Raw genomic sequence first — 21,761 nt, 5'->3', positions numbered from 1 at the left:
ACGAAACCTTGCATGGGTCTTTATCATGATATAAACTTAAGCACCTCCTATTTTTCGTCTGGCTCTGTCCCCTATTACCGGAGTTATGGTCCCTAAAATAGCCAAACATGCACATTTTCACATTTTTACGCGCCTAGCTCAGAAAATACTTCATATAAATTAATGAAACCTTGCATGAGTCTTTATCATGATATGAACTTGTGCACCACCTACGTTTTGTTTGGCTCCGCTCCCTATTTCAAGGGCTATGGCCACTGAAATTGTCAAAAATGCACATTTTCACCTTGTGACGCTCCTAGCTCAATAAGTAATTCATATAGATTAATGAAACCTTGCATGAGTCTTTATCATGATATGAACTTGCACACCTCTTATTTTTTGTCTGGTGCCGCCCCCTATTTCTAGAGTTATGGCCCCTGAAATTGTCGAAAATGCATATTTTCACCTTGTAACGCGCCTTGCTCAACAAGTATTTCATATAAATTGATGAAACCTTGCATGAACCTTTATCATGATATGAACTTGTGGACCTCCTACTTTTTGTTTGGTTCCGCCCCCTATTTCAAGGATTATGGCCCCTGAAATTGTCAAAAATGCACATTTTCACCTTGTGACGCGCCTAGCTCAAAAAGTACTTCATAAAAATTGATGAATAGAAAAAGTGGAAACTCCACAGGTCGCTCAACACAACAAAAACGAAAATGTTGCAGGCTCGGTTTGATTGAGCCTGTTCATGGACGGTAGTGGAAATGCATGCTACCGTCCACGCCCTCTAGCCCCGGGTTGAGCAGAACTCAACATTTACTCATGTTAAAAGTACAAAAAACAATTTAGAGACATCCGCAGACGTGTTCATACGGCGGTGTCTTGCATGAGTCTTTATCATGATATGAACTTGCGCACCTTCTATTTTTCGTCTGGTGCCGCCCCCTATTTCCAGAGGTATGGCCCCTGAAATTGTCGAAAATGCATATTTTCGTCTTGTAACGCGCCTAGCTCAACAAGTACTTCATATAAATTGATGAAATCTTGCCTGAACCTTTATCATGATATGAACTTGTGCACCTCCTACCTTTTGTTTGGTTCCGCCACGCCCCCTTTTTCAAGGGTTATGGCCCCTGAAATTGTCAAAAATGCACATTATCACCTTAGCTCAAGACCGATTTGATATAAATTGACGAAATCTTGCATGAGTCTTTATCATGATATATAAACTTGCGCATCTCCTATTTTTCGTTTGGATCCACCCCGTATTTCCAAAGTTATGGCCCCTGAAATAGTAAAAAAGCACATTTTACCTAATGACGTGCCAAGCTCAAAAAGTATTTGATGTAAATTTATGAAACCTTGCATGAGTCTTTATCATGATATGACTCATTCCCATTTCTTACTTACAGTTTCTACACTTCTAACTTATTGATTCCTGTCTGACTTCTGATTTCCAACTTCCACACTTCTTACTTCCAACTTCCCCACTTCTGACTTCTAACTTCCACTCTTTTAACTTCCAACTTCAAACGTCTAACTTCTAACTTCCTGATTTCTGACTTCTTACTTCTAACGTTCAAACTACTTATTCTGACTTCAAACTTTTATCTATACACAGTTTGATTAAACCTAATTTAAGTGTACATAGTACAAATGTTATTGCCTTAAAGTTTAAATTAATGATCATGTTTCCGAAATTGTGCAATATAGGGATAACACATACATTATCAGATTAATAACTCTTGAGCGGATCTTCATAAATGCAAAGTGATCGCTTTATTCTGTAATCCCATTTAGTCGTACCGATACATTATGATCATAATGAAGTTGTGGGTTCGAGTCTCATTAAGGGCGTGGAACTCTTCATGTGAGGAAGCCATCCAGAACCATTTTTAGCTCGACTATTCGAAGAATAAGTAGAGCTATCCTACTCACCAAGGCGTCGGCGTCACACCTTGGTTAAGTTTTTCGTACCAGTCCACATTTTGACAAAGTCTTTTGAGATAAAACTTTGAAACTTTCAACACTTGTTTACCATCACCATGGCCAGTTATAGGCAAGAGCACATAACTCCATCAGAGATTTTGGCTGAATTATGGCCCCTTTTGACTTAGAAATCATGATTAAGTTTTTCGTACCAGTTCATATTTTGTCAAAATCTTTTGAGATAAAGCTTTTAAATTTCAACACTTGTTTACCATCACCATGTTCAGTTATAGGCAGGAGTACATTACTCTGTCAAAGATTTTGGCTGAATTATAGCCACTTTTGACTTAGAAATCTGGGTTAAGTTTTTCGTACCAGTTCATATTTTGACGAAGTCTTTGAAGAAAAAGCTTTGAAACTTTCAACACCTGTTTACCATCACCATGTCCAGTTATAGGCAAGAGTACATAAGTTTATCAAGGATTTTGGCTGAATTATGGCCCCTTTTGACTAAGAAATCTTGGTTAAGTTTTTCGTACCGGTTTATATTTGTGTAACGTGTTTGACATATGGCTTTGAAACTTTTATCACTTGTTCAGTATAATAGTCTCTATCTGTAGGAAAGAGTACATAACTCTGTCATATATTTTGGCTGAATTATTGCCCTTTTTGGACTTGGAAATTGGTTCTGATTTCATACAAGTCCATGTTTTGTCAAAACTATTTAACATATGGCTTTTAAACTCTGAACGCTTGTTTATCATCATGATTTCTATCTGTAGGCAAGAGTACAGAACTCTGACAACTATTTTGGCTGAATAATGGCCCTTTTTTGACTTTGAAATTGGTTCACACATTGCCATTTAGTGCAAAACTTATCGAAATCCACAAATACGGGAGCATTGTTTGTCTAATGTATTTTTTCTTTTGTTTGAATATCTGTAGAAATATTTTGACCCCATTCTTCAATCAGTTCTTCGAATAGTCGAGCGCGCTGTCATCCGACAGCTCTTGTTCATGTCTTTGGTGTGACGCAACCAGGGACCAAACACACAACAGGAAAGAGGTTTTAATACAATCCTATCACATTAATAAATGTTTATATGATACATATTTGGAAAATAAATATTGTTTAAACCAAACACACAACATCCCACACTCGAATTACTCTTACGTGTTTCCCTACACATTTGTTTTCAACAAACCAATGCCGCGTTTTAATTCCAACCTCTAACCATTATTCAAAAGATATTAAAACGTTGGTTTGATACAGCTAAACATTTGCAAACACAAATATTATTTACACGAAACTTTGCGGAATGTCATTTTCTGCAATGTCCTTCCTCTGTATCTACATTACTGAATGACATGTACATTAAGGAAGCCGAATTAATTCTGTAGGGTCATGGAAACGACAAAAAATGACGATGCCCGATTAACTAATTAAACGTTTGTTTAATTAAACACTAATCCTTTATCTAAATGCATAATATTATCTGTTGGTAGATAAAAGCATATGGTAAATAATTAAGCTGTAAAACTTAATTACAATTCAGTTTATTAGTAACCATTCTTATCCAGGTAAAGAGAAGAAATTCCCAGAAGAAGAGAAATCTGTTGGGAATTCTTTGTAGGGGTTGATCCTTTGGAAAGTAGGGCCATTCACGCGGATTTGGTGAGTAAGGACATGCGAGAACCATAAAGACAGTTGCTTAAGTAGTCATATACTGCACGCAGCATTTTTCATATTTGATGCGATAGGAACCACGTAGCTTTATAATGAAGCTTGATTAAAGGATCTGCATATTCTAAAAAAAAATAAGCCGCGCCATGAGAAAACCAACATAGTGGCTTTGCGACCAGCATGGATCCAGACCAGACTGCGCAGGCTTTGAAAGCGAACAGCATGGATCCTGACCAGACTGCACAAAAGCCACTATGTTGGTTTTCTCATGGCGCGGCTCAAATCATCTATAAGTGTCAGGATTTATGAAAAATATTCAACTACTTAACGCAGGATTTATGTTTTGAGACAGACGGGTGAAGAGACAGAGGGCTTGACAAACAAAATAATATGATGTGCATATTCTACACATTACATTTTATCTAAGTCCAAAACGTTTTGTCGCAAATGCTTTTCATGCAAATACTCGGTATTCTTCCTACGACAACTTCAAGTAATTTTTACAACATTATTATAGTGAATATGTATTGTACATATCAGTAAACATAAACATCAAAAGTAATAAAAGTCAAGTTTTAACTCAACCTAAAAGCAAAACAAAGCTGTAAAGAAGTTTTGGATCTTTATTTTTGATGTCACAGTAAAAGATATGTTTATAGTCTCACTCTGTATGAATATAAAAACATTAAAAAGTTACATTAATTATTAATTTTACTAATAAAATAATCAAGAAAACCTTTCTTAAATGAAAAATGAGATACTAGATGAACATATATTTAAAGATGTAGCTGTGGGTTTTTATGTAGGCAAAGAAGGAAAATTTTAACTAGCGGAGAGAGTTTTCTTAAACTTTGCATGATCATAGAGGATCATATTAGAAACAAATTTATGCAAAAAGTAGCATAGGGACCCCCATTTATTTGCATAAATTTGTTTCTGATATAATTCTTTATAATCATGCAAAGTTTAAGAATATTCTCTCCGCTAGTTAAAATTTTCCTTCTTTGCCTATATAAAAACCCACAGATAAGTCTTTAATACAGAATTAAAACTTCAAAATGGATATTGTACGATTCACAATAAAATCTCCGTCAAAATGCAATTAAAATGCATAATACTTAGACATTACACATTGTTTACATGTGAACCATATCAAAAGTAGTGGTATACATTCATGGAGGAAGAGCCAAAAACATGTATAAACACATATAAGGCCTAAAAAGTTTTGTTTCCGGTAATCCGACCTTTGGCCCGACACTAAATGTTTTTATAGCCTTGGAGATTTGTTTTCTCAACCTTTTAACAAAAAGATGGAAAACTGCACGTTTTTGCTTTAAACATGGTCAGTGATGTTAGTAGTCAACTTATTGATGATGTAAAGGCATAATCCCTTTGGAATGTTTTGGCCGAATTGGTGGACGGACGAAAGGACAAACAAATAGCTTTGTGGTGGTAGATAAACAATAGATCACATATTCTTTGGTACACACTCTGAACACAAATATAGATTTAGGATAAATAATAGAAACACAAATACAAATGTTGGATGACAAATAGGCATACATGCAGGATAACAGAAGTACAGATGTAAGATGATAAATAGACAAACACCTACTGATTGATGAAAGAGACAAACAATACATATGTAGGCTGATAAATAATAAGTAAACAAGTACCTATGTAGAATGATAAATAGGCGGTACAAACAATGATTTAGAATGATAAAGAATCACGCAACTACATATGTAGGATGATAAGTAGGCACACAAGTACACAGGTAGGGTGATATTTAAGAAACTAAGCACAGATGTAGGATGATAAATATGTACACAGGAACATATGTAGGGTGATAATTAAACAAACAAATACAAATATAGTGCACACTATTACTGATCTACGATGATAAATGGGCAGACAAGTACAGTATCACAGACGAAATTTAGTGCGTCCATGCGATAAGGTTGATTAAATGTTGTTTATTTTCGTCTATTCAGATATATCTGTGTGCAGTAGAATAAAATCAAATACAAATGTGATAGAGGTTCATGATGATGCTGAATACAGCGTTTTGTGGCTGTTTTTAACCCCTAGCCTGCTGGCGGCAAGTGTTTCTGCCATTGCGACCAGTGCAGACCAAGATCAGCCTGCACATCCGTGCAGTCTGATCATGACCTGCACTGTTCGCCATTCAGTCAGTATCTTTTTGGTAAGCACCCCTTTTAACAGTAAATGGTACTATCCAAATTGAAAGATGGATAAGTTCAATATAGAAATTTATCAGGGTAAGGGTTAATTTGATTAGTGAGGTGGGCAGCTTTTATGTACATTGGAGCAAATCAATTACAAAAAATAAAACGGCTCACATAAGGAAACTGCAAATCAAGTTTGGTGCAGATATCGACCTTCTGTCTGTAATTTTTTCTTGAATTCTGGCTTTTTCTAAGATCCAGAAATAAACTATTAAAATAGTAAAGGTGTCCTAGGGTGGTATAAGGATTTTCTTTTTCTTTTTAATTTTTTAATGGTCAAATACAAAATGTATGTATCTATTCTATTGTAAAATTCAGGGCACAATCACAATTTTAGAAATTACATTATTTTAAAAAATACAGAATCAAATCTTTGCATGAAATATGTTGTTTGTATGTTACTTTAGATATAATGACAAATTTATAACAATCCGATTAAAAATATAGTCACAATTAAATCTTTCAAAAAATGATGTCAGATGTGACTGCAAAGTGAAAATGAAAATACACCACCAAAATCGATTTTTTTAGTCAATATGTTGTGAAAATATCCTATTACTACCCTCAAAGTATTTTAGAACGATGTATGATATCAATGGAAATGTCCTACATTTAAAGATAAACCAAGTAAAAACCTTGTGAATGGAAAGTGGATCAAATAGTAGCTATTAATGGAAAGAACCTGTTTTAGGAAACCAGTTGACGAATGACGACCGATGAGATTTAATATCCTGTTATGTAAATACACAAATAAACAAAATACATTCAGACTGTTAGAAATAATTTTGTCACTTTTAAGGACAAATACTGGACGGAACCAATAAATACGTAAACTGCATATGACTGAATGAAAATTAATTAATCTTCCAGAAATCTGTATCTTCTTTGATTAAGTCCTTTCTATACCTTGATAGGATGCGTGCATGTACATTTTTGTATACTAATATAAAAGCTGCTTTACTGGAAAATGGAGATTATTTGGAAACGTTAAACTTGTACTGAGAGATAACCTACCGGGTAAACAATGATACTTGTTTTATGGATATACGATTGGGAAGGAATTGTGTAAAATGTACTTTAATTTCTTGGTTTTGGTTTGAATTGTCCGAGTGTAATATCAAATCAAACGTTCTCCTAAATAGTTATTAAAACAAATCAATAAAGCCTTTAAACCCTTACATGTTAAATTTCTATAATAGACTGGTCCATCTTCCAATTTGGGCAGTACCATTTATCATGGGGTGTTTACTGAAAATTTACTGACTGAATAGCGAACGGTGCAGACCATGATCAGACTGCACGGACGTGCAGGCTGATCTTGGTCTACACTGGTCGCATCGTGTCCAGCATGGTAAGGGCTAATGTTACAGAACTGTCAAGCTGGTTTGCGAAAAGTCGGTAGATCCTCCAAAAGTTACTTTCCGTGCCTGTAATAATGTTGGTTCGAAGGTGCATAACTACCTTAACGAGCATACAATAAATACGTAAGATATACAATTACTGAATGGAGTAATTTTCCGTGCAGGTTCGGACATTTATTTGGAATACTAAGTGTATCCAAAAGTGTATTTATAAGGGCGACATCATAGGAATCTTTGTTCGGTTCATTGCGATGCATTTTATACCTCACTAATTGTTTTAATGAAACAAATTTAAGACCATAGCAGTAGCCATAGTTTTGAGGGTCATAAAATAAATCATACTGATTTTGCGGCCCTGTGGTACTAAAATGGTCCTCACCCCATGCCCGCTCCTTGGAAATGGAATTAAATTTAAAAGCATGAGCTTGTATAGATATTCCATTATGATTTCCAAGAATAGATTTATCAATGCCGTTTAGAAACAAAAGGTCTACGTCTGTACGTCTACGCAGTTCAAAAAATCCAAGCACTGATCCCGAGTCAATCATGACGTCATCTGTACCTATATATATACCAGGCAATGTTTTTATTGGTGCAGTAGAAAAACGACTTGCTATTTCTTTTGCAATAAATTTACAGTCAGGAGCATTGTGAGCGTAATTGAGGAATTGGATAGAATTAGGATTAAGTATCATTTCCGCTAAAATTAGATTTTCTTCTTTTGAATCTGGTATATGAGCGGTTGATTTGAATATTTTATCATTATAAAGTTTTCTTATTTCATGTTTACACTTAACTAGATCAGTACTTCTTTTCGTATACACGAATAAAAACAAAACAGTAAATGTTGAGTGTGTGAATCTTGACAGCATGTGTTCAATTTTCGTTTCCAGCCACGGCTGTTGTCCATACATATGAGAAATTAATTGTCGAGCTCCTCCTCTTGTAATGGTTACATATTTCTCATATACAATACCATTATCTTTTGAACATCGTTCTTTGACAATCGTTCGCATTCTCTCATCTTTACTATTATCGTTTGAAAATACCGAAACAATATCAATTAATGTATTCAAATCTGGCAGTTTCAACTGAATCTTGATCCATTCCAACAAAACCAGATCAAACGAATTTTCTGACAGACCTAGACGTTTAAAATGTTTATAGCCCCAACCGCTATTTTCTTTGTATTTGTGATGTTCAAAAGTTGCTTCCTTTGATAAAACTACACTCGAAGCTAGTCTATGTGCACCATTGTTGATGAATCCATCCCTATCAACTGGAATCCTTGACATATTAGGATTAAATCCAAACTCTTTTACATTTTCAATTGTTTTATGGAACGATGAAATGAAATCAGAACTGCCGTCTTTCTCTTTACATGCAACCTTTGAATCAAACCAGATTTCTTTCATACCACAATATTCTCTGAAATTATTCCACACACGTATATGTTCTAAATATGCATCTCGGATTGCATATGGCACTTGTTTTTTAAAAACATAAAAATAGGCGTAAACCATTTTTGGGATTAGGTCAAATCTATCCGAATGTAGGTAATCGGAAGGATTTTCCGACAGTGAATAAGTAGTGCCGTCTAAACAAGTATTCATGTTATATTCAATACACAAATCAAGCACTATAGCTGCTGTATTACTGCATCCTCCATTATGTGTCATCATACCAAACTCTTCTCGATGAACAGATTTTATCAGAGGTGTATCCAAAACTTGTATGCTGCTAGAGTTTTCTATGTACTTATATTCAAATACTGCATCCAGTCCATCCACTAAGTATTCAGCAATTTCTCTCGAAACAACATGATTTAACGCACACTTAAATGGTGTCAGATAATTTGGCTTACTTGTATGTTTCAACGATGATATGCATTGTATTAATAACATCATAATAATATTTTCATTTGTGTCAAAATTAGATACAAGATAGTTTTTAATTGTATGTACCTGAACATTAAATGAATCGTCCACATGTAATAACCATTTCGCATTATGATTTCTAAGGGCCCAACGGTAACTTTCTTTTATCAAGTTAGGCAATTCTTCAAAGACGTCTGTAATAGGTAATAACACAACGTTTGATTCATTACGAAGCCTCTCCGTAATTTCCCTCTCTTCGTCTATGTTATATTGAATGCGTTCTTTCACTGCAGGTTGATTGTTCCGGTTACATGTACCAATGATACGATTTTCAGGTGGATAGGGACAGTACAGCTCACTAACCACGAAATATACATGTTCATGACCGGATGCCCAAGTTCTTCGTATTGTCTCACGACGGTCAAATGCATCACGCTTGCTCACAACTAGTACTATTAAAGAAGCTTCATTGGCTTTAAAATCGCGGTTTTTTAAAGACTTCACATTAATGGCAGGAGAATAGTCTTCTGAGATATATGTGAGACATAATGAAGTGAATGCAATTAAAGTACACAAGCAAATTGAATAAAACAGCTGTTTTCGACTAATTCCAAGCTTCTTATTAAGTAGCATCTTTTGCTTAATTCTTTTCAGTTTCATATTATGACAGGAAAATGCAGTATGAAAACACATTCGGTCGTTAAATTAAAAATTCATACTTCTTAGTTGAAAATCTTATCGTTGTTTCGTCACGACACTTCGTTTAAACTGTCCAATCAAGAAAATGAATGAGGAATGTCCATACCAAATGCTATAGCCAATCTGAAAACAAAAAAAAAACCCCTCATTTTAGTTCTATTTACGTGCAACGTTAATTTAGTCACTGAGTTAAGCAACAATATAAAATACGTTCAGGATAATTGCAAAAGATATGATATAATTTGCTTGTTCAGTTGAAGCTGTCTCTGTCATCACTATTACATAATGTGCAGCATTTCTTTCATTATTGTGTGTGTGTGTGTGGTAGTGTGTTCGTGTGCGTGTGCGTGCGTGCGTGCGTGCGTGTGTGTGTGTTGGGAGGCGTGCGCGCGTGCGTGTGCATCAATGAATTGTATTTGCCTTGAAGAGGACAATATTAGGACAATAATAGAGAAATTATATAATATCACGACAGTCTTGGCTTTTTTATGAAGACCGTATTTTAAATCAGAAAAAAACCCTCAAACTATCCATTATGTGAAAGAATGGACAGTTTTCGGCATTTCCCATTTACATAAAAAGATTATTACATTTGTGACATTCCACACTGAACTGATTAAACTCGTTTAATAAAACGATGAAATATTATTCCACTCGTTTAATAAATTCAGTATTACAAGACGCTCTTTTAATATCCTCTATATATTTGATGGTTTACTTTTCAAGGGCACGGAATATATAGCTTTTAACAAGGAAAACAAGAGACTTGTTTGTAGACTTCTTCAGTGGTCATTTAAGATATAACTGCAATAAAGTTTTAAACTAAGTATGATGACATTACAGTATAAAATATGTGTAATACCTGCCATATTCTTCATTATCAAACTTATAGATTTATTGTCCTGAAGTTTTTATTGGTCTTATAAGATAAAAGTCACGTGCAAGTATAACTAAAGTATCTTACGTTTAAATCATTATTGAAATTTATAGCTGTTTTGAGTATCACTGGGTGTGTACTTTTGACAGAACAAACAGAAATTACATTAAAATTTAAGCTTAAAAGTGATTGAAAACACTTCAGAATAACTTCAGAATTCGGAAAGGACCTGAAAAAAGATTTATACTTCTCGCTTTAATTCAAATGAAAAATGAAACTGGTTTTAGATGTGAATAATAACTTTGAATAAGTATACAGGTGACTGTTGGATAGACGTCTCTTTGTAACATGTAAAATATAGAAAATCTTTAAAATAAACTATAGATGAAAATAATACTTATTTACGTTCTATTCTAATGTATATTTCTTCACTGATTAAATACTAAAATGGTTTCATATAAATACATCATTGCAATTACTGGACTAAAAAAAAAACCCTTTTCACTCTAAACTTCAATTTGTTAGCCTTTGGTTATTTTGGCAATATCAAACAAACTTACAAAATGCAAGTTTTGAGAAAAAGATATATTGAAAATTGTACAGGGAATAAAGCTATTATACAATTGTATTCTTAAAATAGAAACAAATAGAAGATTGTATAATTCGCTGAATGTTCGAGATTTTATTATTAAAGTATTATTAGGCTTAGCATTTTATGTTAAATACAATTGAAAAGGCGATCGAAATAGATGTAATGCATAATCACAGAAAAGCAATACTTTCAATACTGTACATGAATTTATAAAGCTAGAAACGTAAAGGTAGGTAATCAGAAACAATGTATTTGATAGAACTTCCTACTATGTTAACATGTTCAAACCTTTGACAAATATTAGATAAAACAATAACTGAAAGTAGAATTTAACAAGAAATTTATATATTTTATTCTGATAACAAAAATGTGGCAGCCACATTATAAACAAAGTAAACAAAGGCATTATGAGCCTTTAAAGTAGGTAAATTATTAAAACTACATGTAATCTTAAAGGCATTGACAAAATTTCAAGTGTTGTGTTAGCAGAGTTGGAGGCAACGTATCTAGTCATTCATGTTCTAGGCGATGCTTCTATTCTATTTAGGGATGGTGAAGAGGGGGGAATAAAAACTGAACTAAAATGCTTTTTCGAATTTAACAAGTCATTATATAGAGCTGACTGTAATTTAAAAAAAAATGTTTATATAAAAATCTTTCATTGAGTGATCACCTGATGAAGTATTGTCGAGCGGCGTAGGCTACGGTTGCTGACGTTGGTATGCTACTCCAACACAGTTATAGCGACTTTCAAGCTTTTGTTGGTGGAATAAGACCACAAGTGCCCCGGCATTATTTCGGGAACAAGCAGGCCCCTGGACAGAAGCATCGACCTTCCGTGAGGCAGCTGGATGGCTTCCTTGCATGAAATTATTCTACATCCCAAGCAATGTTTCAAAGTTGGCGACATTTAGCACCGGGTCTTGGAAGCCCAGGTGTAGTCCGTGCGTGAAAAGGTAAGATTATGAGTCCGCGTGCGACTTTTCTTTCTATTCGTGTCTTTTAAGTGATTTAACCCAATTGTACCTATTATGATAAGAAGATAAGTGTACATATAGATTATATTATTCATTTTGAAATGCATTATGAAGATTTTGTGATGAATCATATTTCTTTATTTAATTGAACTCAAGACATGGCATTCTATTCTAATTTTTGTTCATTTTATTTTCGAGTAAAGAAATTGAGAACAGTTCTTTTTCCACGAATGTCTGGCCATCGGGCCACTGTTATATCTATCTATGGCAATTGGAGCGTGTTCTTAGAATGCAAAAACATTTACCAAAAAGCAGTTGGAGCGTATTCTTAGAATGCACAAATATTTACCAAAAGGCAGTCGGAGAGTGTTCTTAGAATGTACTAACATTTGCCGAAAGGCAGTTGGGGCGTGTTCTTAGAATGCACAAACATTTACCAAAAGGCAGTTGGAGCGTGTTCTTAGAATGTACTAACATTTACCAAAAGGCAGTTGGAGCGTGTTCTTAGAATGCACACATATTTACCAAAAGGCAGTTGGAGCGTGTTCTTAGAATGCACAAACATATACCAAAAGGCAGTTGTAGCGTGTTCTTAGAATGCATAAACATTTGCCAAAAGGCAGATGGAAGCGCGTTCTTAGAATGTACTTACATTTACTCAAAGGCAGTTGGGGTGTGTTCTTAGAATACACAAACATTTACCAAAAGGCAGTTGGAGCGTGGTCTTAGAATGTACTAGCATTTACCAAAAGGCAGTTGGAGCGTGTTCTTAGAATGTACTAACATTTAGAAAAAGGCAGTTGGAGCGTGTTCTTAGAATGTACTAACATTTACCAAATTTTCACCAGGAATTACATAAAGTTTATGGCACGGTAGATGTAAAGGCGGCTAAACAGAAATCTGTGTACAATTCTAACCAGCTATTTTTGACAGCAGGGGTATTGCTATTTATCGTTGAGTAACCATTGCTAAATTTGTTAAAATGAAATAAATTTTCTACATATTTTATGAGTCACTTATTTAACTTTTTAAACACACTAGTCCTATAGCTACTAGTTTTTTTAAAAAAAAGGTCAGGGTTTCGTCCGATAAGTCCATTTAAAGTATATTTTTTGTAAAATAAATGTCAACCTCCAGTGAACATAATATGCAAATAAAAGCAATTTGATAAACGTTTCATTTTCACATTGAGTGATATGTAGAGACGCCTGGAGTCAAATCAAAAGAACTTTTACATGAGCCAAAAGATCATTTTTATTGATTTTTAAAGGCAAATAACTAAACCATAAATTAGACGCTCCGTCTAGCTGTAAATTTTTCTGCAGAAGTTGTAAATGACATAGGTGATGCTTATTTTTAAAAATAATTTTATAAAAGTATTGTGTTTTGAAGAAACCCTCTTATTAACAATAACTTTCTGTCCAAAAATACATGCATTAATGACAAAATACAGCATTTATTTCTTTCGCGCAGCTGAATTGTTAAAGTTATACATATATGAACATTAAAGATGTCTTTGTTGGCACAGATCAAAATGACCTCTGTAACGTTGAGGTATACTGATGCTAGTATTATCTGAAAATATCCACTGAACGTCAAAATGATTGTACCCTTCTACATCCCACTTGAATACTTTTTATCTACAATGTATCATTCTTCGAACATTAATCAGGTATTTTATATGATTTTAACTCTTTTGTTACGTAATAATCAAAAATGTGTTTTAACCTTTCATAAAAACCAATGTAATATAAGAACAATAAAATGATTGTACCTGAAAACAATTCCAACGCCTTTTAAACTCCGAGTCGAAATCCTTAGATACAGTGTATGATATAACGTAGTCTTTGTTACAGGATGTAAAGGCGATATTCAAGGTGTACACCGCGTATTAACACCCTTGTTATCCGGATAATACGAAATGATGTGATAATTCCAAAATGCTACAAACTGGAGGAAATGTCAAACTTGGTATGGACATTGCTTTTGTCAATATTTTCTTATTACTAATTCTAATCGTTTAAAGTATTATAACTGATTTAACATGGTTTAGAAGCTGCACCATTTGCACTAAACAATTTGAATATGGGACATATAGTTTTCATTTTAGATCAAATAACCCACATTGACAAATATATAAGCTTATGTAGTAGTTGATGGATACTGACCCAAGTGTTTATCGAAATTTCGAAGATAAAGCCCGAAATGCTATGAGGGTAATAGCCAACATTGTAGTTTGAAATTTTACATATGCTGTTCTAAAGGTACTGATTGTTGTATATTGAAGAAGTATACTCATACAATGTGGTAACTAATGGCTGTAGCATGCCCAATGTAATGTTTTATACACATGGTCAGTACCAGATGTTCCTGAAACATTTTATCAAAAGGGTAAATGTCTATATCTTTGTAAAATTCTGTTTTAAAACTCAAGTCCGCTGTCAGAAGGTTCTAAAGCTTACACGCCTGTATCTTTTCTGCTAGATTTTGGTAAAAAATTAAACAAGCCAGAACAGGTAAATTTAACACCTGAATCTAAATGTGCTGAGATTCCACAGGGGGAGCGGGTACACCCATATTTAGAAATTAAGTATGCTAAGGGTCAGTTAGCATTTTAAGAGTGTGAAAATAATGGCACTTTAACAGGTCAGTTTTGCTGGAATATGTTGAATACTGCTGTGAATTCATAGAAGTACATTCTCTTAATCCCTTAACTGTTAATAGTTTGATATTGTACTTAATAATTTAGTACACTTGTTAACTTTTCCATACAAAGTTGTCCCCTACCAAAATTTTATCTGCAATACAAGACACACATACATTTCTATACTGAAATATAAAGAGTTGGTCCCAATGTATAGGATAAGATCTACGTTCATTAAATTAATATTTGTTCAATACCCCCTTCCCTCTTCTTCTGTAAGTTCAATACATTAAGTTGGTGTTATGAAATGTAATTGAGATCAATATTTTTTGCTTTGTTCCTTGGGCTATAATAACCATAGTATTTTGACTGCTGTTCAAAATCTGTGGTATGTTTTGTGGTGTTGAAAATCCTGGGCAATTTTGAAGACAGAATATACGTCTCGTAGATCTTGGTAGGATGAAGATAACCTCCAGCCAAACTCCAAAAGCCATTTCTAAAGGAGCTAAAGATCTGTATAGGTTGACTGCCGGGTACCCCCACCAGCACTGAAACAAGCGCCAATATATGGCCATATCTTTTCGGCATTCTTTATCGGGTCTTTATCCAAAGTCATCATTCGGACTATCTCTATAATTGTAAGAATTACATTCATGGAAAGAGAGTGTTAAAATTTCTTTCCGATAACATATGAGGCAAAAACTCTTAATCTGCGATGGGTTTCATATGCTCTACTTATTAGATTGCTGTGCCTGTTACCAGTATAACAAGAACTGTCGGAGGACAGCAACGCTCGACTATTCAACAGCCTTGTCAACTGAATGAATACAAAAGTCGAAAAAGGGGCATAATTTTGTTAAAATGGGAAAAAGGGTTATGGAACCTTCACAGTGCTTATCAGCTCATGACTGATACTCATGACTGAGTGTGTGAAGTTTCAATCCTTTCCCATTAGTGGATACTGAAAAACTAGCGTACATACAAAAACTTTTAAAAACCTAAAACTGCTAAGTTGAAAAAGGGGCATAATTTTGAAAAATGCAAAATAGAGTTATGGGACCTGCACAGGTCATGTCAAATCATGACAGTGAACAAGTGTGTGAAGTTTCAATCCATTCCCATAAGTGAGAACTGAGATACCAGCTTACATACAAAACCGTAACCAAGAATTTGTAAGTCGAAAAAGAGACATAATTTTGTAAAAAAGCAAAATAGAGTTATGGAACATATGCAATATAGGTCAGTTTATCACAGTGAATAAGTGTGTGAAGTTTCAATCCATTCCCAGAAGTGGTTACTGAGATACCAGCTCACATACAAAACCTTAACCATATCGGGACGCCGACGCCGACGCATGGGTGAGTCCAATAGCTCTACTATTCTTTGAATAGTCGAGCTAAAAATCGTTAACAAGTTCATATTATCATGTTGTTACAAACTCATTCACCAAAGCATGTCCACACACACAAAAATGGTCAATGTGTAATGGTATGTAAATGAAAGAAGTCAATGACGGCTATTATCCACTTTCAAAGACAACACATGTAGGGCATTATCCAAGGTCATTTTCGGCTATTATCCATTTTTCACTCAAGGATCAATATAAATGGTTTTGGCATAAAAACGGGAAACGTAAACAACTTACTCTAAACTATGTCAGATAGTGAAATGGTAGAGCTGTATATACAGTGAATTACAAGCTTAAAAAGCAATTCTAAATATTTTTTTATGAATTTTCAAACTAAACTTACATGGATTTTATAAACTATTTAACATACTGTGTATTGTATTCACAAAAATAAAGTAAAATAATTAGAGTTCCATGGGAAGAAATCACCATTCGTTCTTTTTGCATCATCTGGTGGTTAAAATCTCTTATCAAGCCACAGCAACTTACCGAAAAACCTGAAATTTTCAGAAGCGTTCATCTGTCATTTTGTAGGATTTTGGAATTATCACAGCATTTCGTATTATCCAGATAACAAGGGTGATTAAGTAATCATGGTATTTAAATGATTGACAATACTGGTGTATATATGCCTTTCACGTTGTATGGCTTACGGAAGGTCGATGGTTCTACCCAGGTACCCGCTCGTGATGAAATAATGCACGGAGGGGCACCTGGGGTCTTCCCCCACCATCAAAGCTGGAACGTCGCCATATGACCTATAATTGTGTCGGTGCGACGTTAAACCCACCAAAATAAATAAATAAATTCACGTTGTATGATCATTTCTCGGATTAAACCTGCTGTGACCACAGTCTCTCGGCTAAGAAACAGAATTATTGGGATGTAAACAGAGCGTATTTTCAAAGAACAGCATCAAAACACTTTCAGACCCTTAATGCTGATTTTACAATTACTACCACAGAACATAAGTTACAACGAGGTATAGTCCTACATAACCATACATTGAACATTTTCAGTAACATTTGCAATATCTGAGTTGTTTTAAACGTTATTTGTTGTACAAAGATATTGACACTTTTATTTCTAGGAGAGAAAAGGGCTATTATCACCAATACTGACAATATCCCTTAGCTTTAGAAGTCTTAAGATGAATCAAATGTTGAGGTTTAGTTTAGTTTATTTCAACAAGCATGAAGGCCTCCGGCCCATATACACAATATTTACATAGCTAAGCTAACACAATACATGCATACAGTTTGTACTTGTGTGATACCCAGCTGACATTTTATTAAATATAATACACAAATAGTAATTATTCAGTTCGTCACATATTTCATATTACCTATTGTCACTATATTCCGCTCTAAACTTAAATGCATAATATATGTACATTGCCAAGTTTCTTATAATATTAACATTGGTACTTGACATCAAAATACAAAATTTATGAACATTTGGGTATCTAAAATATTTTTCTTGCAGATATTTTTGTCGTATATTTCTATATATTGGACAAATAAGTATAAAATGGTCCTCGTCTTCGACACAATTTTTACAATAAAAACATAATCTATCATTTTTAGGTATACCCAAATGTCTTCCTATTTCTGTTAACAGTTGGTGAGATGATGATCTTAGAGAGACGAGACTTGATCTGAACTTAACTATATCTATAGCATCTACATATGCTTCGACATCAAAATTTGTCTTAAATACATGGTAATATGTTAATTTTCTATTCTCAGCACATTTTGTGTTCGACATTTGCAGATACTGGTCTTTTAGACGTTGCAAATAAGTATATGTGAAAACATTTTGATTGTTTACTTTTTGACTTTCCCAAATATATCCAAATCCATTACTGTACAAATTACGTTTAATAACACTGGCGGCCCAGTTACTGTATCCAAGGGAATCTAATTTTAATAACATGTTATAGCATTTTTTCACATATCGACAGTCAGGCATTTCTAAAATCTTGATCCAGTACTTAATACATCTTTTTTGTGCTACAATTTACATAGGATATCGACCACAGTCTCCCATAATAGCTTCATTACATGCTTTAAGGGAAGCATTTAAGAACCATTTACATGCATATATATGTACTCTTTCAGTATTTTCCATCATATTGATTCCCCATAACTCAGACCCATAAAGTAGTACAGGTACAACTTTAGTATCAAATATCTTAAAATATGTTTTGTGTGACATAGGTAATACATTATTCAAACTCTGCAAGAGGGAAACAATAACCCTTTTAGCTTTTGAAGCCATACAATCAGCCATTTTAAACAATGACATACGGCATGTGAATTGTAAGCCTACATGCATAAAAGAATTTTGTGTTTCAATACGAGTACCGTCATAAAACCATTTTTCATTTTTTGACAACTGACCACCATTTTTAAATACAACTACTTTTGTCTTGCTAATATTAACAGACAGATGCCAATCTATACAACATTGATGCACAGCATTTAATTGTTTCTGTAATCCTACCACTGTGTCGGAAACAAGGGCAACATCATCTGCAAACATTAATGTAAATACTTCAACCACATCTGCACTCAACTGAACACCATGTGACCCACAATTTTCTACTACTGATGCTAATTCATTGATAAATAAACGAAATAAGATTGGACTTAGCTTACATCCTTGTCTTAGTCCAATAGGGCAGTCAAATATATTTGAACAGACAGATCCGTTTCTTACACAAGCCTTAACTGTATTGTATACTGCTTGTATAGATTTGAATAAATGACCTTTTATACCACTTTGATTTAAGGCTTGGTAAAGTTTTGTTCTGTGTACAGAATCAAATGCCTTTTTAAAGTCGACAAAGGCTACATAAAGACTTTTACCTTTTTTACACAAGTATTTGCTTATCATAGAATATAGAATAAAACCATTATCAACTGTGGAATAACCAGAACGGAAACCGGCCTGGCTCTCCGTAATTTTATCATATGCATTTACATAGAAGGTTATACGTTTATTCAAAATACTTAAATATATTTTACTAAATAAATCGACCAGTGATATGCCCCTATAATTGTCAGGTTCATTTAAACTACCCTTTTTATGTACAGGTATCAAAATACAGTGTGTCCAAGCACTAGGGAATTCTCCTGGTTTAAATATTCTATTGAACAATTTTCTCAGATATGGCAAAATGACATCAATTCCATATATAAAATGTTCAGCTATCAAATTACCAGAGGAGGCTTTCCTTTGATTTATATCATGTATGGCATCTTTAATTTCTTCATCAGTTATATCACTGTTAAATAGAATATCTTCGACACTATCGTATATATTGGTATCATACTCAACTTCTTGTACATAAACACCATCTTCAGAACTAAATACATTTTTAAAATGATTGAACCATTCATTTATGGAAATATCAGGTTCCGCCACATTTTTATTCGTCAGACGTTTTAATTTTTTCCAAAATAATTTCGGATCATTCACTGATGAGTCCAGACTTTGTAAACTACGTTTGAAATATGCTTTCTTTTTCTCTCTACAGACAGCTCTATACTCATTTCTACATGAAATGTAAACATTTAATTCACGTACATTCTTACTTACACTGAAGCTTCGTAGTAACTTGTTACATCTGGTTTTTAACTTTGAACATTTTGAATCAAACCATTTCTGTCTGTCCTTATTGATGTAAACATTTTTCTGCTCTCTAAACTTCTCTGTACAATTGATTATTACATTTTCAAAACTTGAAATTATATAATCTATACTAACTGCTGTATCATCAATGTTTGAATCAATAATATCAAATATACCATTTAATACACCCTCTGTTAACACTGATTTATAATCAGCAGCATTTTCACTATTAATATTGAATTTGTTTGTTTTGATTGCGTCTGTTTTGACTTTATTTAGACACATTTTAGAAGCTAAACTTTGTATACTAAGGCATATTGGTAAATGATCACTGTCAGTCCTAGTTTCAATGTTAAAATTTAATATAGCATCAATTATGCCGCTTGTGCCTATGAAATAATCTACTGTACTACATCCATTTGATCCTAAATATGTATAATCTCCAATATCCTTATCTGTCCCAAGTCTACCATTTACTATCAACAACCTATAACTTTTGCAAAAAGCTAGTAAGTCTGTGCCATATGAATTTAGTTTACTGTCTCTGTTAGCTCTAAATGTAGGTATGTTATCATCAATAATATCAAGAAATTGTTGTAATACAGGAATATTGTCATTAGTACTTAAATAGTCATTCTCATTCCCTGTTCTTGCAATTAGATCTCCGCAAATCAAAATTTCTCTGTTAACAAACAAATGCATATTTTCAATGATAGTACCCTCCAGTAAATTAATACCAGATTCGGAACTCTCAAAGAAGTTTGAATTTTGAGGCGGAAAGTATAAACATGCAAATATGACATCTTTATTCATATGAAATAAGGATTTGTCTAGCTTTAAAAATATCCCAAAATTGCAATTATTTATAACTCGTACAACAAATTTTTGCAGTAGTGCACCATTAGCATTACACCTACTTTGAGCATACACATATGAGCTGTGCCATGAAAAAACCAACATAGTGGGTTTGCGACCAGAATGGATCCAGACCAGCCTGCGCATCCGCGCAGTCTGGTCAGGATCCATGCTGTTCGCTTTTACAGCCTATTGGAATTGGAAAAACTGTTAGCGAACAGCATGGATCCTGACCAGACTGCGCGGATGCGCAGGCTGGTCTGGATCCATGCTGGTCGCAAACCCACTATGTTGGTTTTCTCATGGCGTGGCTTTTTACTTTGATTGCATTAGTTTTATTAGCTCTACAGAAAATAAAGTAAATTGAAGTTTAGGGACGCGTTGAGTTGACGTATAATCCATAATACGGACATCTCATAACCAGGAATTGTAAGTACCTTAAAAAACTTGAATGACTGCAATGCTTTTCATTGCAGAAGTTGCTTTAAAAAACTTTTATATACAAGTATGCCAAAACAAAACCACTAACTTCAAAATCAGAACAATATAAAAAAAATGGGAACGGGAAGCACAAAATAGTCTATATAGACATAGAAGTTAGGCAAACATCCAATCTTTGTCTAGAATAAAATGAAACAAATAACATTTGCTCCAGATGATACAAAGTCCGGATGAAGACTCTTCTTACAGTAGCTCTGCACATATGGATAAAAAATCTACAATGCAGAATTTGATTTTAAACCATAATTTTTTAAAACATCGAAATATGCAAAGAATATTACACCAATAAAATGAAAGGGTCATATACTTGACTAGACTGCTTTGAAAAATATCTACAATCCAGATTTTAATGAAACTTCTCAAAGTTTTAAATTGACATACTGCCTTTCATTTCGTTAAATAACATGTACTGGTCCCTCTGCTTATTTTTGAGCCATCTGCCCATTATTGAAGAGTTTCGCAAATTTCAACAAAAATACTAATAAGG

General features: G+C 33.9%; 1 protein-coding gene across 1 annotated transcript; it reads right to left on the bottom strand.

Annotated features, from left to right (window-relative positions):
- Positions 1-4,594: 4,594 nt before the first annotated feature.
- Positions 4,595-14,105, bottom strand: LOC123530228 (uncharacterized). The gene is made up of 2 exons (XM_053538355.1): positions 14,005-14,105; positions 4,595-9,907 (listed from the first exon to the last, which is right to left on the bottom strand). The coding sequence occupies exon 2, from the start codon at positions 9,776-9,778 to the stop codon at positions 7,310-7,312; it is 2,469 nt and encodes an 822-aa protein (XP_053394330.1). The 5' UTR covers positions 9,779-9,907; positions 14,005-14,105; the 3' UTR covers positions 4,595-7,309.
- Between the last annotated feature and the right edge of the window lie 7,656 nt (positions 14,106-21,761).

This window comes from Mercenaria mercenaria, chromosome 3 (genome assembly GCF_021730395.1).
Source record: "Mercenaria mercenaria strain notata chromosome 3, MADL_Memer_1, whole genome shotgun sequence".
Lineage (NCBI taxonomy): Eukaryota > Metazoa > Mollusca > Bivalvia > Venerida > Veneridae > Mercenaria > Mercenaria mercenaria.
Note: the sequence above shows the minus strand (reverse complement) of the source record. Positions and strands in the feature narration are given on the sequence as shown.